We start from the raw sequence: 27,322 nt of genomic DNA, 5'->3' as shown, positions 1-27,322 counted from the left end.
TGCAAATAATTTGTAAGCAAATTGTGTTAATGCTTTGGCTAAATAACATTAAGAAATCAGTATTTGGTGGAATAACCCCGATTTGCATGCGTTTTGGCTCCATGCTCTCCACCAGTTTTTCACATTGCTGTATTCTTTAACCAATACACTGTCATGGGATGGAACTTATCAGTATAAAAAAGTAAATTGTCTTATTGCCTGATAAGTCTGATATAAAATTAGTCTGGACATTGTTGGCTTTCACTGTGAGATATTTTTACCTCTGTTGGGATGACCTTACTCAGCATTTTAATGATTGAAGATCAAATTTGGAACACGGGGCATCTCCGAGAGCAGAAATGGGTTTGATAGCATATACTTTGAAGATAGAAACATTTGTGCGGGGGGAAAAAAAAGTTTTTGTTTTTTGGGAACATTTCTATGGAATATATTGCCCCTAGTAGGCTAGGTAAAAATACTAAACTACAAATAGTCAAAGCCGTGAGTGTCTACTTTCATATGAGCCATTAACCACCACTGTGGAGTGAGACATGACAAAGAAATTCAATGCTGAACACCACAAAACAGGTACAAATTCCATTGTTTTGTATTCTGATAAATTAAGGAGCCATTTTCACACTGGTGGTGGTCATGTCTGATCGATCATAGCTGTGATGTAGTGGCGTACCGTGCTGAGGGCAGGAGGTTGAGGATGCTGTTGAGGACGTAGTGCAGGTCAGCATGACCCTGCTCCACCAGCAGCACCAGGGCGTCACAGCAAGCCGAGCGCACCACCACACTCTCACTGCTGCACTGCTCCCACAGAGCCGCAAGAGCCGGGCTCTGCCATGCCAAACACAACCACACACACCTTACACATACACCATAAAGACGACAACAACCTTACAACAGCTCTAATTGCTGCAGATACTAATTTATACTGTATCATCTCAAACAATGCTTGTGTTTTAAAGCGTAGAAAACTGCTACACTGACATATATGTACAGACCACCCAAGGATTTAATGACAAAGAACATTTGAGGAAAGTTAAGACAACATGAAAGTATATTATTTTTATTATTATTATTATTATTATTATTATTATTATTATTATTATTATTATTATAGTACAATTTACCTGTGCATTGGACTCTGAGATCTTGTCCTTTTGGCCCTTCTCCTTCAGTACAGCAGTAACCAGACTCCTCACAGCCTACACACACACACACACGCACACACACACACACACACACCAACCGGACATACTGTAAAAATCTCCTCCCTCTGAACAAAAAAAACTTGCACAGTTTCGCATTATTAATGAAAAAATTTTTAAAAAATAATTTGTATAGAGCACGAAAATGTATTTTGAACAATGGTTATACACTAAAAGAATGTGAGTATTAAATTCACAAAACTGTGAGATGAGTTTAATATCACTGTTCATAAACAATACAATAATATTGCACATGACACTTTAACTTTGAACATTCTGTTTATTTCATTACTATTTATTCTTTTGTTGTTTATTTTTATTCTATTTGTATATTGTATAATTGATAGTCTATTTTATATAATATTTGAACTATATTCTGATACTGTTTTATACTTGCTATTCTTTTTAATTTTAGATTCTTATTTTCATATATTTTTTATATTCTCATATTGTTTCCTCATATTTTTATATTCTAGTTTTACCTTTTTATTTAAATTGTACTTCTTATATTTTATATTCGAGTTTCACATTTTTATTTAAATTGTATTTCTTACATTTTATATTCTAGTTTTACATGTTTTTCACACTGTATTTCTTATATTTTACATTCTAGTTTCACATTTTTATTTAAATTGTATTTCTTATATTTTATATTCTAGTTTCACAATTTTATTTCAAATTGTATTTCTTATATTTTATATTCTAGTTTTACGTTTTTACTTCCATTATAGGACATTTCACTACATGTTGTACTGTGTATAATTGTGTATGTGACAAATAAAATTTGATTTGAATTTGTGGGTCATGGCATGATTGGATTCGTAATATTGAACTTTGCAGTAACAGCACACCTCAGTGTTTATTCCTCTTATGCCACAGCAATTTTCTTTATTTAAAAAAATAACAAAAAAATGATTTCCTATTATCACTCACATTATACACCAATCAGCAATAACATTTAAACCTCCCCATATTGTTGTAGGTTTCTTTTGTGCCACCAAAACAGCTCAGTTGTATCTGGCACCAAGACTTTAGCAGCAGATCCTTTAAGTCCTGTAAGCAGTGAGGTGGAGCCTCCATGGATCAGACTTGTTTGTCCAGCACATCCCACAGATTCTTGATCGGACTGCGATCAGGGGAATTTGGGCAGCACCTTTGGCCAACTCTTTGTCATGTTCCTCGAACCATTTCTGAACAATTTTTTTAATACTGTAACCTAGTTGTCTAGCAATTTCACAGTTTGGTGCTTTACACTTGCCCATTTTTCCACATTAAATTTAAGAACTGACCGTTCACTTGTTGTTTAATATATCCCACCCTTTGACAGCTGCCACTGTAGTGAGATAATAAACGCTATTCACTTCACCTGTAGTGTTATGGCTGATCAGTGTTCGGATCAGAACTTACAAACAACTGGAACTACTGTGTGGGTCATGCTGTTTTTGAAAAATAATCAACACCAAATCCTAATCACCAAAGACTAATCAGAATCAAGATTTCAATAGTGTTGTGATATAAGCAGGTTTAAGATGTATTATATTAAGGACTAAAAACATGTAAAATTATGTTGACACACTCATTAATAACCTTTTTTTATTTGTACCTGGGACTGAATGAAGGAGCTGGGAAACTCAAATCTCTTCTTTAAAGTTTCACTCGTCATCTTGAATCATTGTAGCCGGTCCGCACTGCCTAGAAGAAAATGATTGATATGAGTTGATACAAGTGCTGCAGAACCTGCTGCTGAATTGCACCAAAAGTACCAAATTCTTGTATGAATCTTCTACCACAGCAAATTGTCGTCTGTCATTAATACTCTCCCATGGCAGAAATCTTGCTGACTGAGACTCTGTGAGCGACAAGCAATCCTCTCCTTACAGAAATCTTCATCACATCAATTAAACATCGACACTTGCTTTACACTGAAGCCTCTGCCAAACAAGCGTCTGTGAATGAGTTATAGAAGTGATAAACGTATTAGAATGAGTGCACTACAATAAACCCTGTGATTTAAATTAGAGCTGACATCGCTGTCACAGCTGCTGTTATACAGAATGAATCTACATTCTTCTGACCAATCAGATTCGAGAACTCACCAGCGCTGTGGTATAATCCCAGTATGGGCAAAGTAATAAGTGTGACAGGTCTGTTATCCTGCACATAATGATTGATTCTGTTCCTTTAGTGGCAGTATGTGATCCCAATAAGACTTTTGAAGTGTTCAAAGGTGCCACGGCTTTAGAGACAACAAACACATACAGATTCTTACAGTCCGGCAAAGCTCGAGGAATATCAGTACAGAGGCTTTGTTTGGCTTTGGCTTAGCTTCAGAAACAAAAAGACAATGCCTACATGTCTCGGGAAACCACCCAAAGGCTTGCAGTTAAGACAGAGGACAGGTGCACACGGTAAGGACAAATCTTATCAGCAGAACGCCCGGGTCACTAGTCCCCTGCGGACAAAGCAACAGTTGCTAACTGCTGATGTTTCAGGTTCTGGCAGCGTCATGAGGTTTCAAACAGTTGTCTGATTGACACAGGCTTCTGGAACCAGCAGATTAAGACAGATATTCAAACGCAGGGCACATGGGAGTGACGACGGAGGGCCTGCATTCTCTGCCTCACCCTCTAACGAGTGATAAGTGACAAACCAGCACAGTAGCTCTGCGTGCCACACGCTGCATTGTCTTTAGTGTGACAGCATTTCAGAGAGCAACGAGGGGAAAGTACGCGTGGCTTTTATCGTAGGAGAACAGGTAAGAATGTGTACGTGTGATGGGAATAGGACAAACAGCCTCGGGGGTGGGGGGAATTAGTTTCCTAACCATAGTGCATCATAAAGATCCTAGTGGAATGAATATGAATGCTTTCTCAAGATGTTATGATCATAGTCAGCAAGATTTTTGTGTAGCACACCTTTACCTAGATATCCACAAAACAGTGGTCTTTACAGTGGTTTATAAAGCTGTTCAAAGGGGAATATCTGACCAGATCAAAATTATAGTACATAAATAATAAGAAGAATTTATGTATAAATATACAGGCGTCAATTAAGCAGTGTTTGCAGTTTTGCTGCAAATTAGGTTCATTTTAATTTTTTTTTTTGCACTCATAATACATTAATTATATCTACGTATTTAAATATGCACTAGTGACCGCCTCTCATGCTACATGCTTCCTCTTTTTCCATTCTCACTATATTAGTGTATAAGTATATGTATGAGGATGTCAGCGAAGTCATCTGATCATTTTCATAACTATATTTATTTATATCAATATATTTAAGACTGCACGTTTAGTCTAAATCTTTTTTTTTTTTTAACTTTAATGTTTCTTTACACTTGTCACTATTAATTAGGTCGAATGCTGAAGCCAGTATTCAGTGTTTGTATAAGAGGAGGAGTTTACGCATATCTGGCAACCCTGGAAATAACTCAACATCCAGTACATAGGAATGATTCTGCTAAAGAGTCCTCTATTTAGCAGGGAGATGTGTAAATGAGTGTATAACCAGCCAGCAAAAGTAAAAGATGCATGGAAGCAGGTCTTGAAACACAAAGCAAGTCGTCAGCACAGCACATAGGTGAAAAATATTCCAGAGATTTCCAGCCTGCTGTTACTTTTCCCCTCTACAATGTGGAGTGCTTGCTCGGCACTGCTTGTGTCTGTGCATTATAATGCTGCATTGTCTGTGCTGCGGGTTCACACTGATCACACACATGTGCCTGTTTTCTACACCAGATCTCCCGGATTATTGTGTTAACACGCATCAGACCCAGCCTTATGTAGCTTAAATTTCTTTAAGGGGGAAAAGATGCCTAATCATAGGTGTTAAGGTGTGCTTAATGAAGTAACCATCTGATACAAGTTGACAGATGCATGTGAAATAAATTCCGGGTTAGATGATTGACGTGTAAACGATTCGACTTGGTTGTCAGTGAATGGCAGAGCACTGGCTCTCGGTGCTAAATACACTAGCTCTGTAGCGTTATAACACGCGCTTTGCACTATACTTTGGCAGACTGCTGCGCTGAGAGTGATACACATGCTGTACAAGTCGCTGTACGTACTTCATGTACAATACTAAGGTACTGAATGCTGAACGAACTTACCGGTGCTGTCTGCTAGCCTGCTTCAACTTTCAGCAGTTTTTCAACTCAGTACCACGCGTCACACTCACACTACGGTGAGCGAGAAGGGTCAGACGTACAGCCAAAAAGCGATTTGTAAACTAATACTACTACTACTACCCTTCCTCCTCCTCCACCTACTTTTACTAATACTACTCCTACCCCTACTACCACCACTACTACTACTACTCTTCCTCCTCCTCCTCCTCCTCCTACTACTACATCTATTATTACTCTTCATCCTTCTCCTCCTCCTCCTACTACTACTACTCCTACTTCCACTACTACTCTTCCTCCTCCTCCTCCTCCTCCTCCTCCTCCTACTACTACTCCTACTTCCACTACTACTCTTCCTCCTCTTCCTCCTCCTCCTCCTCCTCCTACTACTAATCCTATTTCTACTACTACACTTTCTCCTCCTCCTCCTACTACTCCTACTTCCACTACTACTCTTCCTCCTCTTCCTCCTCCTTCTCCTACTACTACTACTACTAATCCTATTTCTACTACTACACTTCCTCCTCCTCCTCCTCCTCCTCCTCCTCCTCCTACTACTACTACTACTAGTACTACTAATCCTATTTCTACTACTACACTTCCTCCTCCTCCTCCTCCTCCTCCTCCTCCTACTACTACTACTAGTACTACTAATCCTATTTCTACTACTACACTTCCTCCTCCTCCTCCTACTACTTCTAGTACTACTAATCCTATTTCTACTACTACACTTCCTCCTCCTCCTACTACTACTACTAGTACTACTAATCCTATTTCTACTACTACACTTCCTCCTCTTCCTCCTCCTCCTACTACTACTACTAATCCTATTTCTACTACTACACTTCCTCCTCCTACTACTACTACACTTCCTCCTCCTCCTCCTACTACTACTACTACTTCTACTTCTACTTCCACTACTACTCTTCCTCCTCTTCCTCCTCCTTCTCCTACTACTACTACTACTAATCCTATTTCTACTACTACACTTCCTCCTCCTACTACTACTACTACTAATCCTATTTCTACTACTACTCTTCCTCCTCCTCCTACTACTACTACTAATCCTATTTCTACTACTACACTTCCTCCTCCTACTACTACTACACTTCCTCCTCCTCCTCCTACTACTACTACTACTTCTACTTCTACTTCCACTACTACTCTTCCTCCTCTTCCTCCTCCTTCTCCTACTACTACTACTACTACTACTACTACTAATCCTATTTCTACTACTACACTTCCTCCTCCTCCTCCTCCTCCTCCTCCTCCTACTACTACTCCCACTACTACTCTTCCTCCTCCTCCTCCTTCTCCTACTACTACTAATCCTGTTTCTACTACTACACTTCCTCTTCCTCCTCCCCCTACTACTACTACTACTACTTCTGCTACTACTAGTACTTCTTCCTCCTCCTACTACTACTACTATTACGTCTACTACTACTCTTCCTTCTCCTCCTCCAACTCCTACTACTACTATTTCTCCTCCTCCTCCTACTACTGCTGCTCCTACTTCTACTATTCATCCTCCTGCTACTACTACTACTTCTACTACTACGACTATTACTACTACTCTTCCTCCTCCTCCTCCTACAACTACTACTCCTACTTCTAGTACTACTACTATTACTACTACTCTTCCTCCTCCTAGTACTCCTACTTCTATTCCTTCTCCTTCTCCTCCTCCTCCTATTACTACTACTAAATAATATTATATAGTAGGGTGTAGGAGCAATAACATATTTGGGGGGAGGAGGGCTTCAATAAATAGACAAATTGTTATCATACACATGTAATTAATGCGCCCGATATTTTATAGACATATTTTAAGGGGTTTGTGGAATCCATTTTACAGTATCTTTTTTATATCATCCACTTAATCTTATGTCAAATTTGTAAGTGAAATCGAGCTTTTCATTTGTCTGAAGTAGAATCAGAAACAGTTCATTAAATGAATAGGATGTCCAACCTCATCATCTGTTTTTGTGTGTGCTTTGCTAGCAAGAAATCACTAACATCATTCAAAACATGCTCTGGATCATTTTTCTGTGATGGTTTCTCTGTGATTTAGCTGATGCTCAGACTTCCTACTGACTTCAGTGAGCTGCTGCTGATTTTGCAATAATTCCAGGCAAATGTTTCATTCATGTGCTGAATTGAAGGGGGAAAAAAATAATAAAACATCTGGTGCATACATCTGGCATACATCAGATGAATATGAGAGCTAATTTACTAAATGTATCATTAGTAAGACGGATGAAAGGTAAGATATTAATGGAAACATACACTGATAGACCATGTCTATATGTGTTTTTTTTTCAGTGTTTCAGTAGTTACAGCATTAATTCTGACAATACTTTCTAGTATAGGAGGAATCCAAAATCAATGACAGCTCATGGCTAATCAGCTGGACTACTGGAATGGAATGGTGATGAAATGTACCGTACCTCTGAAAAGTCGAATACAAGAAGCAGACAACAATTTAGAAAAGAAGACATAGCAAATGTGATGGCTTCTTTACATCTTAATTACACAAAAGTAAACCTGTTCATTGTTGTGTAGCTCAGCTGTCTGGCTTGTTACACCATCTGGTCTCAGCAGGGTTTAAAGCACTGACTGACAGACCAATATTACTGAAAGTTTGAAATTAGCAAACAATGTGCTAGACGACTAGGTGCTTACAAGCAATGACATCCATCCAAATCGACTTACAGGCAGAAATTTAAGTGCTTTATCTATCATTTCTTATTCTAAACTGTCAGTTTGTTCAAAACTTTCCTAATGCAATAAGTTTTGTTTTCCCAGTTCTGCTTTGAGTGGACACAGCACATCATTGGTTAACTGCCAATCACACGGCTTATCAGCATCTGAACAGGAAGTAACACCGTCAGCATTCACCATACCTTCAGAGGGGAGGGTATTTTTCTGGATCGATGTGAACCTTCACTAATCATTACCTTACTGGATTTTAGCCTTCCATGAAGTAGGTTATTGAATAACAATAATTGAAGGCTTTTAGAAACTTCAGTAGTTTGCTGTAAGATCTTTTTACTCCAGGCATATGCTGTCAACAAACACTTCTCCAAAACAATTTACTATTTAATACTATATATGGTAATGTTGGAAAAAAAAAAAAAAGCCCAAAGAGAACTGGAAATCTTCCATCCATTTTCTGTACCACTTATCCTACACATGGTCGCAGACCCTGGAATGCAAGGCAAGGAACATCCTGGATAGGCTGCCAAACCATTACAAATCACAATCACACACCCTTTCACACACTATGGACAATTTAGAGAAGACAATCAGCCTACAAAACATGTCTTTGGACTGGGGGAAAGAATTGAGTACCCAGAGGAAATTCTAGCCTGAAGCACAGGAAAAACATGCAAACACACAGTGAAAGAGCAGGAATTGAACCTCTAACTTTGGCGCAGTAAGACAAACACACTAACCACTAAGTCACCATGAGTACATGAATGAAAAGAATGCAAACTGACCTTAGGCCACACAGAGTAGTGAGTGTTTCATTAAAAACATAACACAACCATTGCAATATTACAGATAGCATTTAAATTTGTACAATCATATACAGACTGGCATAACGACAGTGTGTGTAGGATTTGTGATACACAGCTCCAGAATAATGACTCAAAATTGCCCATCGATGTGTATGTATGTGTGCATGGTGTTGTGTTATGGGTTGTTGTCCTATTCATGATATTTCTAGGACAGACAGATCCACTGTAACCCTGACCTAAAGGGTGGCTCACTGAAGATGGATGAATGAATGAGGAATGAACAGTAATTATTATTATTGTTAATAACTATACGAAATAAATGATAGATATAATAACTTAATAATCATGTTTGGATTGTGATTTCCACAACTGTGACAAAATAAACGATCAAGGATGCCCTAGCTTTGCATCATGGACACTTTGGACTCCCTATTTTGAGAACCACTGGTTTATGGAGGACACTATTCGACCCAAAGGACAGTCTTAATCCGTCTTTTATGTTTCTGATGAAGCATTGTGACTATAAACTGGCAGTTTTTTGTAGCTACACACAATATACAACAATGTGGGATGGTTCACTCGGATCACGCGTGGTGCGTGTCTTGTTCTTTTAAAAGATTTTACTGTATATATTTTCTAAACGCTTATCTCCTGAACACTTAACATGTACATTAGCGCAAGTTTCGGCGAGAGTTAAAAAAAAAATACAACGTTTATTAAGGCGAAAAAGAAAGCATGTTACTGTATTAAACAACATGCAAACAGTAAGCTACACAACCCGTCTATAGCAGTGTCCTGCTTTGGCACTTGGTACTATGTGGCTTTGGAAGTAGCCAATCGGCGCGTTCTCGCTGGGGTGTGCGCGCACGCGCGCGCGTTTGCCTTTACGCGTCCACGTACATCCAGGGCGCATGCGTCTCACTTCACTTCACTCCTTGAAACTCGGGCTGGGGCTCAATTAAGAGACCATGTCCGCCATCGGCCGTCCGCAGTCCGTGTTATTCTTATTTAAACAAAATTCTCCATGAAATAGCATTATCCCGTGGCCTCGAGAATGGCCAGCTCGGTGAGTAGGATTTACCTGCTGAAACGGTGCTCGCGCCTTCTCTTGCCTTAGCGCTGTTGTTTTTTTCCTCTCTCTCTCTTCTCCGTAGCAAAGGAGTCGAATGCGCTAAATCAACGCATAGGAGAAATTGCATGCAGATAATCTAAAGTATATTAGAAATAGTTGCGCGTCTCGAATAGTTCAATGCTGCAGGACACGTCTTCAAATAAAACGAGGTGCTTTTCGGTAAAGCCGGCAGCGAGGAGCGGTTCTGGAGCTCCGGTGTCCACTGAAACGCTCCTGCATGCAGGAAAAAAGTGCAATGAGAGAAGATTAAAACTATTCATCCCTTTCGTCTTTCCGATCGTGCCGTTGGATGGGAGCAGTTGGTTATTAGATCTACAGTTGTTTTCTCTTGGTGCTATTGCAGGGTGCTGTTCAGGTGAAGCTGGAGCTCGGGCACCGCGCTCAGGTCCGGAAGAAACCCACCGCTGAGGGCTTCACACACGACTGGATGGTGTTTGTCCGCGGGCCGGAGCACACCAACATCCAGCACTTTGTGGAGAAAGTAGTGTTTCATCTGCATGAAAGTTTCCCCAGACCAAAAAGAGGTGCGTGAAGAGTCCGATGTTTAAATTTGCTTGGAATTGTGTGCAACCTTGGCGCATCGCTGTTCGCTCCGTGTGTGTGTGTGTGTTGGCGATCTGTGATCTGCGAGTTATTTTTGGGAGCTTGATGCATGCTTGCTGATTTTTGCTCCTTTCATATGTCCATTGTCTCAGTATAGTGATCAGTGTCACTGTTAATGCGCGTGGAAGTTTTCTTTGCTCTAAACAGGCTATTATTAATATCACTATTGGAAAGCTATGAATTATATTCCACTTTGATGTCCATGTCTTATCTGTCTGTGCCACCTATTGGCACCCAGAACCATTTAATTTCATCTTCTCCTCAGATCTGTTAGTATGTTCAATGAAATGTAATACACCAACAGGACAGAATAAAGGAGCATGCTAGGTTTCAGTTCAGTCAGTAGACTTGAGCAGAAAAGGTCCCCCCTTTTTTTTGCAGGAGGAAAGGGATCAATTAAACTGTTTGTTGCTTTGAAGCACAGTTTCTGCCGCTTTGCTGCGTTTGAGTTTGCTCTGAGGAAACAAGTGCTGGGCAAAATGCCAAGCAGAGTCTGTCCTAATTACACACGACTCACTGCAGGCGAAGGGTTTCACTGTATTGTGTGCACTTGTGAATTTGAGCTGGTCTAACTGTGCTTCGCTGTTTTTGTCACTGAGTGTCTGCATACGGCCCGAGACTGAGGCTACACAGTAAAATTCTGACTAATCATTACAGCCACACTGGCGTGTACATTACAGCAGTTGGTTCATCCAGAAATTGCAAAAATGAGACCTCTTTTTTGGCACAGAAAGCATTCTGACCAAACGTTTATACTCTCCAGGTTATTCCATGGGGCTTTTAACCATTCTAGGATTCCAAAATTTCTTATTCATGAATTGCACAATATTTTGCAACATGTAGCAATACAACTGAAATAGGTCTAACATGTCATGCCACCCTAACAGGGATGTGAGTGGAAGAAATCGCAAACACATGACGCAAAAATATGACCGTATTATGCCTCCATAAGGGTTGGAGAGATTCGTTCACCATGGTCTTGGTTTAAACTTGTAATAGTCCTTATCACGGTCTGTGCATCAAAACAGTCAGGAGCAGACTGCACAGACTGGTAGTAAACTGTACCGGGACACAAAGGGGACTTGATTTACTAGCATAGTGCAGTGGGGAATCTCGCCGCAAAGTTTGGAAAATAAAACGCCTAATTTGGGTTCTGTTTTGCTTCTGTTCAACATGACTGACTTTGTAAATGTGTGGTGATATTTTCTCAGTTTTTGTAGCATGTGTACCTCACTGGTCGTGATTTATAGAAGAGAAAAACATAACTTTTCATGTTTGCATTAGTTCTAAAGGGAAGTTCTCAAGTACCAGGGGGGTGTGTGGGTGTGTGTGTGTGTGTGTGTGTGTGTGTGAGTGGACATTCTGGCGAAAATCTACCTTGCCATATTTTTTTGTGTCGAAACGTTAAGACCGTAAATCACCAAGTTCTAATTTGAAAAGTGCTTGAACCATGCACTGTAGGCTGTTGATGACAGGAGGTGTACCAAATGTAGGTTTGCTTTAACATCCCCGCTGTAACCCTCCCTTCCTTGACAAATGTGTTGCGAGGCCTTCTGAAAAAGTTCAAAACCAGCAGGAGGATACTTAACCTCTAATAAATCCTGCTTTTGACACGGCCTTAGCGATTCTTCCAAACATCCTTGTAGAACTATATGGTATGCAGCCTAATGTGTTTTTGCACCATGACAAATTAAGAAGCCTAAGTACTTCCGGAGGTTACTTGCATGTTGCATAGAGGCATCTCTTTGTAATTGATTTGACAAAGTTTGCGATCCAGAACGGATTGAGGCACATCAAGCCTTTGGGGTTGTCCATTACTCCCACGAAGGTAAGATCAATGTAGATTGTACATCAGCATGAACTTTGGATGATAAACCGGCCAGCTGTTTATTGATCACAGACGTTAGTATCTACTGTCTTGTTTAGTGTGTACTCAGACCGCAGAAAAGTGACCTTTATAATTCTAAACGGCTTCGAACATGAGTCACTGATTCCTTACATGTTTCCTGGATCATTCACAACGGGGCTCTCTGTGGCCACTGAATTCAGATAAGCCGCTTTCTTAGACAGGACAGAATTTATGGAGTGCATGTAACGTAAACAATCAGGCTTATTATTTGGGGTCCTGGGAGGCTCTGTCGTCCCCCCTCCATCGTGGCCTCCCGACTTGTAGCTTTGATCACGCTCGCCAGTGTCAAGTGGAGCTGGGAGGGAAGTTCGAGGGAAAAACCTCGTGCACAGACGGGCATGTGTTTGACAGTTTAATACCAACAGTCTCGCCTGTAAGAGAACAGCAGTATCTATCTATCTCTCTCTCTCTCTTTCTCCCTCCCTTTCTCTCTCTCTCCCCCCTTCTTCCAACCTCTCATCTTCCAAATATCTTTAGTCACTTCCTTTCATTCTTATTTATTTATTTATTTATTTATTTGAATCTTTGCCACCATCTGATATTACCCATCCCGCAGCTGTTCCGTATTATTCTAAATGCCTCTGTGATTCATGTAAAAAGGGAAGGCTTTTGTTTACTATATTGGTCAAGCTCTGAAATTTTCCACATTCATAAAGCAAGCTGAAGTCTTCTAAAGAAATGTGACAGTTACGTTTTTGTCACACACATCATTTTATGGGCGTGCATGTTCAACTTTGTTTCCTTAAATGACACAAATCTGCAAAGTGTATTGCTGGATGGACGAGAAATGCCATCAATTTTGAAGAATTATTGCCAGCTAGACACATTTTAAACAGACTCCAGTCTGCTTGGCTAGAGAGAAAAAAAGGCTATGATTAGCGGCCATGCTGTGTAGCCTTGGAAACCTGATATTTAGTGTCGGGAGCCGGTTGGGGGAGTGTATGTGTTTTTGGCGTGGGAGGGGTACAGGGTAAACTCAAAAGAAATGGACTGGAACACGGCTGTACATTTCACCTGCGCCCATTGATGCCAGCGTTTTAAAAAAAAAAAAAAAAAAAAAAAAAATCACTAAAATATAGCTGTGTGGCTTTTGGGTGGTCACAAGGCTACCCATAATTTAGCAGCGAGTGCAGAAAGTGTTCTCTTTGTCATCACAGAGAGGCTTTTGGGACTGTCACCTTCAATTTTGCACAGTGCCTGCGGTTTTGTTCAGACACATGGTAAACTGGCTGTATACGTTTTATTCATATGAAGTCTAGTAAAGCCCAGGACACAAAGAACGAACGGCTTATATAGAGCTTTATAAACAGACCGAAATCTCACACGTGTGGGTTTTTTTTTTCCCCCGACAAAACGGACACTATGTATACAAGTCGTGTACACCTCTATAGAAATCACAGGGGGTGATATGGTGCATTTGTTCGGCATTTTGTGGAGGAGGAAAAAAAAAAAGATGTTAAACTATTTACATTTTCAATGCCTTTCACTAAATTGTTTAAACACGGCCCCTTATGCAGCTCATCTGTTACAGCTTAATCCAAAAGACTTCAATATCTAACCACAGATGGAGGGAGCGTGAGCCAGATAAACCAGCCATTGAAAGAAGTGTGAAGCCAGCACAGAACATGCATGTTCATTTAAAGAGTGCGAGTAGGACATGCAGTCGGAGGGCAGACGATGTACAAGTGCATCTTATATGAGCTTTGCTGCTTATGATTGAATAAAATGTTGCTTTAGGAGAGATTTGTAAGCATGCTCATGTGTAGAATGTGTTGGTTTCATTCAGCTTTTCAGTCACTTCTGCACCGGTCCATGATTCTGGGGAAAAAAGTCCATGACATTAACATTTTTCCCCCCCTAAAAGTGTTATGTTGAAAACATTGGTGCTGAGTAAGCAGTTGATGCTGTCAGTCCAAAAGACTGTACCTGTGATAATAGGCTTCTTTTCTAGACCACATTTGTTTAAGCATCTTGAAATGAAAGGCTTGTCATGCTGTGGATAATGTGAAATTGATATTTTATATTTATATTATTATATTTATTATTTAATTTATGCATTTCTCAAAGTGGAAAGAGGAATGAGTTCAATTAAGGACAGACCCCAGACAACCCATGTATTTTGTTGTCTGCCTTTAAGAATCAGAATCCTAAAGGCTGCTTTTTGTTTGTTTGTTTGTTTGTTTGTTTGTTTGTTTGTTTTTGTGCAAGGTAAGATTCAGTATCATTCCGGCTAAGTTATTCCGGAGTTTCGCTTTATTAGGAACATCTGTACAACTGCTCATTCGTGTAATAATCTTATCAGCCAATCATATGGCAGCAGAGCATGGCATGCAGTCATGGAGATTCACGCCAGCAGCTTCAAGAAATATTCACATTAACCATCAGAATGGGGATAAATATCATCTTAGAAATTTTGACCGTGGCATGATTAAAACCCTGTTTAAGCATTTCTACTCTATAAACGCCGATCTGGGATTTTCACACACAACAGTCTAAAGAGTGCAATCAGAATGGTGTGAAGGAATGAAAACAATCAATTGAGCAATAGTTCTGTTGGTGGGAGAGAAAAATGACCAGACTGGTTCAAGCCAACAGGAAGGATATAGTAACTCAAATCATCACACTTTGCAACTGTGGTGAGCAAAAAAAGGAAAGAAAAGCAGCTCAGTACACACAAAACATCAAAGCTTGTGGTGGATGAGCTAAAGTAGCAGAAGACCACATCAGGTTCCTTTCCTGTCCGACAAGAACAAGAATCTGAGGCTACCATGGGCATGGACTCATTAAAACAGGACTGTTGAATAGGAAAAAAAATCGGTCCAGTTTTGAGTCCCCTCAGATTCTTGTTCTCGGATGACCGGAGAGGAACCTGATGTGCTCCTCTGCTGATGTAGCTCACCTCCACAAGCTTTGATGTGTTCTGCAATGGTTTTCTGCTCACCACAGTTGTAAAGAGTGATTAACTGACTGTATCCTTCCTGGTGGGTTGAACAAATCTGACCGTTTTCCTCTAACCTCTCTTATCAACAAGGCATTTCCACCAACAGAACTGTCACTCACTTGATATATATTTTGTATCAACTCTAGAGACTACTGTGTGTGAAAATCCCAGGAGATCAGCAGTTTCTGAAATATTCAAAACAGCCTGTCCGGTGTCGACAACCTTGCCACGGGTAAAGTCACAGAGATCACGTTTTTCTTTTCTGTTCAGATTTTTGATGTGAAGTGAAGCTCTTGGCCAGTATGTGCCTGATTTTAATACATTGTGCTGCTGTTATATGATTGGCTGATTGGGATAATGCTCAGTTTTATGTAATTCAGTCCAGCTAAAATGAATGTCATATACACCGTCAGTTTAAATGACCTGATCTTTTGAAGTCATGGTTTCTTAGCCACATTCACTGACCCCATAGTAAAAGAAAACATTCTTTTTAGAGAGATGGACTACTGGTTTGTGACAGTAATGACTGACCAGTAATGGACCAAGCTGATTTCTCTCTGTTTGCATGCCATATCTGAAAGTTCTCTCATCTTAGACATTAAGATATGAATCTTGGATTTCTGAATGCTGTTCACTTCAGCTGGAGTAAACTATTGTAAATGTGCTTGTTTTTGCTCCACAATGGCATTATTTCTCTAACGTTCCAGAAGAATATAATTATTTTACATTATATCATTCTAATTAAATAAATATGTTGAGAAGCTTCAAGGCTGTGCTGTGTTTTTGGTAAATAAATAAAAAAGTCTAGGATGCATCCTTTGTAACGACCGCTTTTTTGCTGCTTTGTTTTTTTTTTTTTTTTTTTTTGTGGTATCTGCAAATCACACCAAAGAGGAAACAATCTCTAAACTTGTTTCTGCATGAAGAAAAAGCATGATTGTGTGAACACGTTTTTCCAATTAGAGCGATCACGACACAGCTTCACAAAGCCTCGCACGGCCAGTGAGAACTGTAATGCTTAATTGGAAGAAGAGAAAAGTGCTTTATTAGTGTTTTGAAAAAAAAACAGATGAGTTATTGAAGATCTCATGAGATGATTAAGAGAAATAGAAAGAAGAAATACAAATCAGGTCAGGCATGTGGAGTACGGAGTAGGTTTGGACATCACCTTTTGATGTTAATGCAGTAACCACCAGAATCTTCTCCGCTTTCCTCTTCATGGATAACTGATGATCAGATGGCCGTATTTGCCTGTGGGGGGTGGGGGGGGGATAGCGTGCCTTTTAAATCTGGCTATTGCTCTAGCTGATCAGTGATCTGTGGTATTGTATGCAGCACATGTCCAATAAGGTAAGTCCCTGACATGGCCTTAATTCCAGCTGTCCTCAGGCAAAGTACGGCTTAAATGTCATTTGGAGATGTCTGACTTTCCGGCCCTCTTTCACTGCAGCTTTGCTAGAGATCTTTCTCACTCGCTCAGAGGAAGCAATCTATCCTTACCGAGCAGCTGAACCTGGGAAGGGTGGATTGATGGAGGGAGTACTCTGAGAAGAAAAAAAATAAGTTGTGGAATATTATTTAATCATACGGTGACAGTGTTATTCTCAATGTGTGTAAACTGTGTATTTATAGAGACGAACTGCTGTTGATGGTTATAAATTCTGTGTGGCTTTTTTTCTTCTCTCGCTCGCTCGCTCGCTCTTTCCCCCTCTGTCTCTCTTTTTACCCCCCCATCCCCCTCTCTCTCTGTGTCTGTCTGTCTCTCTGTCTCTCTCTCTCTCTCTCTCTCTCTCTCTCTCTCTCTGTAAGTCCCGTATGATGTTCCTGAAGGAATAGTTAGCTCTCTTTTATTAAATGTTTGTTTGTTTCCTGGATATAGAGTACAATGTTTAAGCATACATCTGGAATAAATTACTGCCAATGAGAATTTCTTCCTGATTAGACCCCTAGAGCTTTTCTTATAATCATAATATAATGTTTTTTTTATTATTATTTATTTACTGCTAATTAATAGATTAAAGTCTAATAATCGCAGTCTTCTTCATGATGATTTTTAAATCATAAGGCAGAGTGTTCTTATAATTTCACAGCTGAAATATAGTCAGGCTTCTGGCTGAACTGCATCATGTCTCTTCTCATTCTGAAGCAAACGATTTTGTCCCAAAAATGTCACATTTGTTTTTCTTTACAACATGAGTCATTTTTTTTAAATTTTTTTTTATTTCTTTTTATTTCTGGCTGATGTTTTGGAATGACTCAGCAGATGAGTGTCCGCTTGTACACACCGAGTTTAAAGACCAAACACAATTCGATGAGCGTCTTATTCGTCCATTTCGTCCAGTCAGTGAAGGCGGTACGAGAGCTTTTGTTATCATGATGCATTCTCACAATACACTTTCTAATATTTGGCATATTGATATCCTTTTTTTCTTTCTCTCAAGCAGCTCCATTAGAAACAGCTGCTTTCAATCTGAAATTGTTAAATGTTCAAATTTATTACAGATTTTTAAAACTTCCTGCTTGTCAGTATGATATAATTTCTTGAGACATGAAATGAAAGTATCCTCAAACTTTTTTCATTGTTTTGCTGACTGCAAACCTGGATATTGTGTTCTGCTGTTAACTTTCATGATATGATGATTTGAGAGCGTTCAACAATTTCAACTCGGAAAGCTTTTTTCTCTTAGGAAAGAAGGAAAACGATTCTTTTCTGAACCGCTGCATGTTAGAGCATATTTGAAAAGGGTTTCTTTCTTTCTTTATTTTTTAAACTAAGGTAACCTGCATTACATTTAGAAAGACTCTTCTAACAGCTTCTGTAGGTCTTCCACATTTGAGCAGGGGGACAGGAGAGTTTCTCAGTGACCCAACGTCATTCAGCTCCCTCAGCTTTCCTCTCCTGGCAGTGGTCGAGCCTAAGATTAAACATCTGCGAGAACAAGCCCGTAATTGCTTTACGACCAGGCAAAAATCGTATCTACTTGTATTGGTGGTGCACAAAGGACTGAGGCCATGAAACTGCAGGCTGCCTCCTCCACTGGAATGAAAGGAGCGGAAAAGGGAGGGATGGAGGAAGAGAGGGAGGGAGAGACGGAATGGAAAGGGGGGGGGGGTGACTTGTGCGCAACAGTCCAAAACAGGAACTGGGCCATAAATGCGTACTTACTCACTCACTCACTCACTCACTCACACTCTCTCTCTCTCTCTCTCTCCCCTCCCCAGCCCCCCCCATTTGAGTGAAAGGAGGTAAGGGCTGCGAGGAAGTGGTTTATTGAAGCGCGGTTTATAAAGGCTGTCTGCTAGCAAAGTCTTTTAGCCCTTCACCATGCATTTGTGTGCGTCGTAAAACATTTGTCTCCTCCTATGTTAACTACATCTCAAAAGTAAAAGCCGGAATATTTTTCTATTCATCATCATTGCAGTAATCAGAATGCTGAGAAATTGCCTGTGGATTTTTTTTCTTTTTTTTTTTTCTTCCCTATAAATTAGTTTTCATAAATGTTGAAGTCTAGCCTCTGAGGCATTTTATATTCGTGATCAGCCATCGGAGAAGCTGTAGTAGTTTTAGGTTTCATACTTACGGGAACACACCCTCCATGCTCCCGTTAAGTTAAATACAAAAAACACCCAGCTGATTTGATTTGATTTTTCTGGATTTTTTACATTTTTTTTTGACCCACTCATCCACTGTTTTTGCCAGTTGCTGCCCAGATTGAGAATAAATTTGTTATTTTGTTTTTATAAAGAAAACCATGATCTGATTTGTCAGTATACATGCATACACGCATCTTTCATGTGTCTCCAAAAACAATAAACATGCTGCTTGAGTTGGAAGGCCAAAATCATTTTTTCCCAGGGAACTGGAGAGATTCATTTAGCGTTTGGCATAGATGTGGTTGTGGTGAGTGGACGAGGGTGAAATCCGAGCCTCTGCTCTCATTGAGGGGGAATCCTGCCGTGGCTATTGTCTGCTTGGCTGGCAGAGAAGCTATTTAAAATTGTCATAAATTCCACACACCCAGGGCTTAGTGTGAAACGCTGTTTTTTGATAGTGGAATAAATTATTATTATTTTAGTTATTTTTGACTAGCCCCTCTCTGCTTTGTTCATGATCAGTTTTTTTCATGTTTCTTGTTTATTACAGCTTTTATACTGTCCGCGTACAATTAGTTCAAGAATTTCTGGCACTCCTGCATCCTGGCGAATACAGTAATGAGGCTTTGATTCAAAAAAAAAAAAAAAATGGCTGCTGAATACCTTTTTGTGTCTTTTGTTGGAATGGGAGTTAAATTACCTAGTCCTAGTGCTTGAAGTTACTGGGCACACTGCTGTTTTGCTTTACATGGCTTATCAGAGCCTATTTTAATAAGAAAGCCCTTGAACCTGAGGGAGATGGCCAAGTCGATATAAGGAGATTGTCTTGCATCTATAAGCAGGGTTTTAGTGGGCGAGGGACACGGAGGGACACGGAGGATGGCTTATCAGTGCTATCAGAGTCCTTCAGGACCTCGATTCTACAGTATGTATTAGGGCTGCATGATCCTCGATGCAGTAGGAATCATCACCTTATTTTGACTTTGAATTGAGTTCATGCTTCACACTCTTTGACCAATGTTTGTGTCAACAAGCTTTTATTGTCATTTCAGAAATATACAGCTGGTGCAGTACATGGTAGAATGAAACAAATGTTCCTCAAGGACCTTGGTGCTACATAAAACAGAGCTAATAGACCTAGATAAAGACCTACATAGAACTACATAAAGTGCAAAAGCTGCAAAACAGCACAGTACGATAATTAACAAGGGCTGACCAGTACACAGTTTTGTAATGAATGAAGAGGTGTAGTAAAAACAAATGAAGTGGTTGATTTTGGTGATCCGTACAGCATTTTGTTTTAGTCTTGCATAGAATATTATGTGAATTTTTAAATTTTATTTAATTTTCATTTAATGTATATATTTCTGGTTTCCAGGATTTTCTTTCCCCCCCCAACAGCCTAAATTCTGACCAAAAATAACTGCTATTTACTACAAAACTTTTTATTCATGAGCAGTGTGCATCCTCCCAACGATAAAAGAAAACCAGTGTTATTAACAGCTAGTTAAACAATTAGTCTTCGCTTCTGTTTCCTTCTGAGTGCAAGCCACCTCGTAAGCCACATGTCTGTGAAAATCGGTCTTGATATTACAGGCCTGCACGCTGTACGTGACATGTTTGACATGTTTTTGAGCAGTCGTGACTCATTCATGTCGTATATATTATTTGTTTAATTATTGCACATTAAATTTTCAGTATATAGGATTGTACACTTGTTTAGGGTGTTTAAATGTGTTCCTTATTTTAAAATTTGGCTCTAAATGTTGTTTCTTCATTTTTTTTTTTTTTTTTGTAGACTTGTGTCAAGGAGGAATAGTAGTACATGATTTGTCCAATTCTGTAGAGTGCTGAAGGGATGGTGTATTTTTGTAGGCCAACCCAGGAGTTAGCATCACTCTAGTTTGCTCAACAAAAAGCCAATAGGATTTTATCCGTTGGATTTTTCTCTGTGACTTTTTTGTGGATGAATCTGAATAAATAAAAAGTGTGATTTAGAATAGTTTGCAAGAACGTGAGAATAAACACAACAAGGCTTTAGTAGCTGAGGTTTTCCTGTTCGATGTGATGACGTTGATTTTCCTTCTGTAGTCTCATTTGTAAATCCCATCTATAGTCACTTGTTAGCAATAACCTTTTTAAAACATATAAGACTTATATAAGCCAGATAGCATAGAATAAAATGTGAAAATATCCTGAGCTTTTCTTAGCCATAGAACTTGTTTCAGGCATTTCATCAAAAACCCATTAAAAAAAAAAAAAACACATTGACTTTTTGAGAAAATGAACCTGAAGGTACAAAAATATTAACTAATTTCAGATTTTTTAAGACTTGAGCAGCACGCTGTTTAGGCAAAAATTAAGATTTTTAATTTATTTTTTCTTGTACAGCCCTAGTATGATATTATATAAATGAATGCAAATGTATCTGTCTTTAATTAAGGACAGTAAAGCACATGTTTAATGTAGTTAAGGCTTATTACTATTAAAATATACAAAACTAAAGGAGGGGTTTTTTTTGTGTCTAAACAGCTGTATGTGGGAGATGTGTTTTATTTTCATATAAATGTTTTCTATTCCATTTGGAAATGCACTGAGGTAAAAAGCCTTGATGAGACACATGTAGAAATCATCAGCGATTGCTTTGGTGAGCTTCAGGATGATCCAAATATTTTCTAAAAGTGAAGTGTATGAAATGATGCCTGTGAGTTTTCATTTCACGGAACAGACATGATCTGTGCGTTTTATGTTGGTAAATTGTGAAACAGCAATGGTGGTCCAGCTTGTTGCGTTTTAGGTAACTGGGTTTTGTTGATATCATTACTGAGCTAGTAAGTGCTTAATGGTGGCATTTCCTCACTTCCCTTCCTCTCGGCAAGTCATCTTCGTGCTCTTGCATAAAATTTGTACGAAATGCATTCCATCCAACTTTTTAATAATTTAATGGGAGGGGGGGCGTTTTGAACATTTTAAGCTTCCTAAACACTCTACATAAGGTGACATTGAGAGCAGGCTGTAGTGCCTCACCGAGCTGGGTTTTTAAGATCACCTCTGATGAGCGGTTGATGACAAGCACTGCAGCTTGGCGGGGAAAGAAAAACACAAAAAATGTCTTATTTCAGAAACCAGTCCCCTCTAGTCATAGGGCAATAAGCTGAAAACAGTACTACACCGGAAATTAAATCATGCGAAGCAGTCAGAGGCACAGGCTGGCATTAATGGAATTTTAATGAGAAGCATCATGAAATCTTATCCAGGGACTGATCACTTTAGTGTGGTGCCAATTAAAGGATGTGAGTGCCCTGCTTTGGTTCTTGTAAATCTTTCCCAGTTGATGCCTATAGGGCATCTGGAAATGGGGAAGAATTCATAGTGTGCTACCTCCCTGGCCTTAATGGTCAGTGGTCAATTACTGAGCTTTGAATCTAATAGAAAAGAGGGAAAGGGAGTTCAGCTGAGGACAGCAGATTTATTTTATCTATCTATATGTCTATATGTATGTGTGTATGTAAGTATGTCTCTCTCTCTCTCTCTCTCTCTCTCTCTATATATATATATATATATATATATAATTATATATAAATATATATATATATATATATATATATATATATATATATATATATATATATATATATATATATATATATATAAAATTATATAATTATATATATATATATATATATAATTATATATAATTATATATAATGTATACTGCTTTCTTCTCCCTTTTTTGCTCTTTTATGTATTTACTTTTTAATATGTAAAGTTTAAGAACAGCAAGGTGTATATTTTATAACCCTGTGGCTTTGGTTTATGTCCAAATCTAGTTGCTGCTATTCTATGCTAGCTAATATCAGGTAGCTAATAGGAGGCTAAAATCAAATAACAGGGCATGCAGCTAAATGCTGTGAAGATCCTGAAATATTGACGTATGTTTGTATACAGTACGTATGGGCAGTGGTGGCTCAAGTGGTTAAGGCTCTGGGTCGTTGACCGGAAGATCAGGGGTTCAAGCCCCAGCACCGCCAAGTTGCCACTGTTGGGCCCTTGAGCAAGGCCCTTAACCCTCTCTGCTCCAGGGGCGCCGTATCATGGCTGACCCTGCGCTCTGACCCCAACCTCCAAGGATGGGATATGCGAAGAAAGAATTTTATTTCTGTTTATTTAGTTTTATTTCTGGTTATTGTGTGTCTGTATCGCAACAGCATGAGTCGCTAGTTACAGCAGCAGCTTGCTGAGGGTTTTCTGCTTTGGGCCAGATTGCTGTGCGCCGTTTGCTTTTTTGAGTGATTGTGGTCAAAGGAGTTCAGGTGACCAACAGATAACCCGTTGGGAAAATGTGCCAAAGTATTTGCAAGTAAAAAAAATTGGTAGTAAAGGAGGAAATATGTAGTTAGGAGGAGCTAAGAAGAGTTAAGGCCACGTATATACATTGATTAGAGAACATTCAGGGTAGTCGCTGCATCCTTTGTTTATTCATATTTCTTTTTCATTCTAACAGTATCATTTGTTTTTAGTTGCAAAGAGGAGCTGTTTCATGAGCCTCGACTCGCAAGCAGTTAACAAAGAAGTTTAGAAGTGTTTCCCTTGTGCTTGACAATTTGTCCACAGTGTCATTTCATCTGGTGCTACATATTTAGTGTGATCTGACACGTGTCTGTTTTCTCATTACCCACTCTAGACAAGTTACTGCTCAGTCCCACAACCCTGCTACTACGTAGGACAAATGGCTGGTATCTCAGCTTGCTCTTAATAGGACACACCTTATTGGAACTCTGACTCTCGGTGCTGTTTGTAGAGCTGTGCTGAGAATCATGTTCTGTTTAAATTTCAACCCCGGATGTTTCCTTTGACCCACAGTGCCTCTGTGCTGCTGAGCTGGATCTGAAAACAAACTAGTGTTGAAGCCAGCAGCGCTGCAGGTACACATTCTCGCCCTAGGCTGACATTTGAAGATGTGCGGTTGGGAAGCAGAAATCTTATCTGGTTTCAATATTGTGGTTGGAAACACTGAGCAACAAATGCTATAGAGCTGAATAATAAAGAAAAAGAGTTCTGCAGTATTTGTTTTATTCTGTTGACACTTTTGAAAAAGTTTTTAAACAACTAAACCCAAATTCAGTTTTAAAGTTCTTAAAAAAATTAATCTTAAACATCTTATATAGTTTTAATATTGAATAACAAAAATTGACTCTCGCCATGAATATAGCCATAGAAGCTGGCATGGCGTTAAAATAGAAAGAAAGAATTTTTTTTGGCCACTAAAGAGGATAATGCTCTGAGGTACTGTGTGTTCTCCGGAAAACGGTGGTGTATACACCCCTCATGATCAGAGTGTCCCTGGCGAGAAAGTGCCTCATTTCAGCTACCATGGTTTCCCCCTGTTTGAGGTGTCAGTTTACACCACTTGTGTGCAGACCTGGTGCTCCCATATGCCCGGTTCCATGGCGTCAACTCTTTATGAGAAGAGTGTATCCTCTGGGAATTGCAGCTGAACTTAGGGATTTGAAGCTTTTTTTTTTTTCTCTCAGGTCTACGTCAAACAGGACATGTTCAACGTCGCAACCTTTAAGTAAATACACAAAATTTTATATTTCGAAGCTCAAAAATCTTTTACTTCAGCTGCTCACACATTGAATACCTGTCCAAGATACCAAATATGTTAATAAACCGTTATATTTTGGGTTTGTTGGGTTGGGTTGTTGGGTTGGATAAAATATTGGTGCAAATATTTTTAAGTGCACACATTGTGGTATTAACACATAAATATGATATAAAAAATAAGGTTTTGACAATTCTTTCTTACATTTATGCATTGATTTTCATCAAAAATGTAACAAAATCCTTTAAAGACATATTGGGTGGTTTAATAATACAAAAATTGTCAGTGCAAATCCTATACTTTGCATTAAATAAATAAATATTAACAAAATTATGTGAGACCATTTATATAAAAATAATCTAGATGTCTAAACGTATGGACACGTGTCATTTAAGATTTGATGTTTTGATACCCTTGTTTTTGGATTTAGCAATAATCACTTAATTTTACACAGAATAGCTTAGATATTTACATAACAAGGTCTGCTGCTGTATATTTGTCAGTGTGGAGGTTGAGGGTAACCGTGTGCCATTTTACTTAAATATATAAGAATTATCAAACAGGTTATACTGTTTATAGTCAGCTCACAAAGTTGCTATATATATTCCATCCATTTACACCCAACCTGACAGAATGCATTCTTTCTTCAAACCTTTTCTGATGCATGGAACAATATGATAATATAATGCAGAATAATCTTCCGTATATTCACCCCAATGAACTGGGTGCGAATACTGGAGTCTTGTGTGTGTATCTAGTCAACCTCTTTGCAGAGAATACAACTGATCTGAATTGATTTTGTACACAAACCGTGTGGTCAGCATGTTTTTCAACCGCTTGGACTTCAGTGTGTCCATTCTCTGACTTGCACCAACTGGATATCATATGCCACTGAGTGGTGGAACTGATGGCACATTCCTTATAAAGCTAGGCAAATCATTCAGCCACTCCTGTTCAAACAACCGCATGGTTTGTTTGTATAATTTTTTGTAGTAACCAAATGGAGCAAATTCTTATTCACTGCTGGACGTGACCACTAGCCACTTTACCAGAGCACTGATTGGCTGTCTTAAGAGCCTGGCACCTCACTGAGGTCTATGTAAATGTTAAGCTTTAAGAGCAGTGCCTTATCTGCAGTGCTTTTTGTTCTTTGTAGTTTACTCGAACCAGTGTAGTGTGACTAAAAATAATGGCCTGGAAAGTGTTGTCTGGATTTCTGGTCTGTTTGGGAGAATACCTGCCAGACTGCTGCTGGCTAAAGCACAGGCATCACTCTGAGGCCAGGTCTGTACTTATTTTTTTTATAAACACTAAAACCTCTGTGCTGAATATACACATTGTGTTTACCAGGGACTGGCAATGCTGTAATATTAATACAATATTAATATATAATATTAAGTTTTAAATAATACTTTCTGCTGAATCATTAAGTGTTAATACTGTATGGAATTTCTTTCCCCCCTTTTTAGTGTTAATATTTAATCAACCTAAATAAATATTTTATCATAGAAATCCAGTTTTCTTTCATTTATTTATTTTTAAAGCCAAAAAATAAAAAAACTAAAGTTTTACTTGCTTTTTTTAACAGACTTTTTTTGTGAAATCTGTCTCCGTCTGTCTGTCTCTGTTCTATTTGTGTCTTTCTTTCTTTCTATTTGTGTCTTTCTTTCTTGCTTTCTTGCTTTCTTTCTTTGCCTTTCTTGCTTTTTATCTTTCTTTTTTTGCCTTTTTTTGCCTTTCTTGCTTTTTATCTTTCTTTTTTTGCCTTTCTTGCTTTCTATTTGTCTGTCTCATTCTAAGAAATGCATTTAAATATCCTGATGTATTTTTTGGAACCAAACGTTTAGGCAGTTGAGGTGGTTTAGTGTGACAGTGGCCAGCAAATATGGACAAGTTAAGCAGAACAGAGGTTCTTTATGCAGTTGGTATAATCACTGAGAGCACAGAAGTCAGTCATACTGCAGGGAACACAAAGGATGACTTGCTCACAGGAGTGCTGCTGTATTGTACATAGCTTTGTTCAATTGTAAAAGAGTGACCAAAGCAGCATTCACACCAGTTCCATTTCCTGGCCTGGGATTTTGGATATGATGGAGCTGAATCACGTGACCAATCAGAGGACTGTGACAGAACAATAGAGCAGTGATTTCCTATCTTTGTTTGATTCCGTCCGTCTTACAGCACTTAAAAAATCCACAAGACAGCATTTTGAGTGGCAAAAAAGACGGTTTCATTATAAATGGAAGAAAATAATGTAGTAACTTTGTTTTTTGTTTGTTTTTAAATCCATATCAGTGTAAACATTTACATGGGTTTACTAGCCACATTCATGTTTTATGTGATGTTGCAGCGTCAACAGAAAGAGCACACTTGAGTCTTTATTTCTTTTACAACTGAGCTTGTTCCTAACTGGGTGTCTGTCTCCTCTTGTCTGTTGCCTTACTGTCCTAACTGGTAGCTCTGTTAAAGCTACTATGTTGTCAACTGAACCTTTTGTCCTGAAGAGCTTCTGTACATGGTGACAAATTTTCCAAGATCCAAAATATTCTTCAAACACTAAACTCTCTTCAGAAAATTGCTCCTAAATAATTTAAAGTGCATTAGAATTAGTGCCTTCATGTGGCATGTATAATGAGGCGAGGCTTTCCCCTCAGACCATGGAAAGGCAGCGCTGGTCACCAATATGGCTGGG

General features: G+C 38.9%; 2 protein-coding genes across 5 annotated transcripts in view; one reads left to right on the top strand and one right to left on the bottom strand.

The window, feature by feature from the left end:
* focad (focadhesin) overlaps window positions 1-5,440 on the bottom strand; it is a 60,572-nt gene extending 55,132 nt beyond the window's left edge. Inside the window, exons 1-4 of one of the 2 annotated variants that reach the window (XM_058394381.1) lie at window positions 5,308-5,440; window positions 2,800-2,888; window positions 1,119-1,193; window positions 668-822 (exon numbers count right to left, since the gene is read on the bottom strand). In XM_058394381.1, the coding sequence (XP_058250364.1) occupies window positions 668-822; window positions 1,119-1,193; window positions 2,800-2,859 (290 nt within the window). In that variant the 5' untranslated portion in view covers window positions 2,860-2,888; window positions 5,308-5,440. The remainder of the gene's footprint in view (window positions 1-667; window positions 823-1,118; window positions 1,194-2,799; window positions 2,889-5,307) is intronic. The other variant, XM_058394382.1, reaches the window with a different exon arrangement.
* The window catches only part of mllt3 (MLLT3 super elongation complex subunit), a 53,074-nt gene continuing 29,594 nt past the window's right edge, over window positions 3,843-27,322 (top strand). The window contains exons 1-2 of one of the 3 annotated variants that reach the window (XM_058394387.1): window positions 3,843-3,951; window positions 10,322-10,502. In XM_058394387.1, the coding sequence (XP_058250370.1) occupies window positions 10,406-10,502 (97 nt within the window). In that variant the 5' untranslated portion in view covers window positions 3,843-3,951; window positions 10,322-10,405. Of the gene's footprint in view, window positions 3,952-9,729; window positions 9,913-10,321; window positions 10,503-27,322 lie in introns of those variants that run through there. The other 2 variants (XM_058394386.1, XM_058394385.1) reach the window with 2 other exon arrangements.

This window comes from Hemibagrus wyckioides, linkage group LG07, assembly GCF_019097595.1.
Source record: "Hemibagrus wyckioides isolate EC202008001 linkage group LG07, SWU_Hwy_1.0, whole genome shotgun sequence".
Classification (NCBI taxonomy): Eukaryota; Metazoa; Chordata; class Actinopteri; order Siluriformes; family Bagridae; genus Hemibagrus; species Hemibagrus wyckioides.
This window is presented reverse-complemented; position numbering and strand designations above follow the sequence as displayed.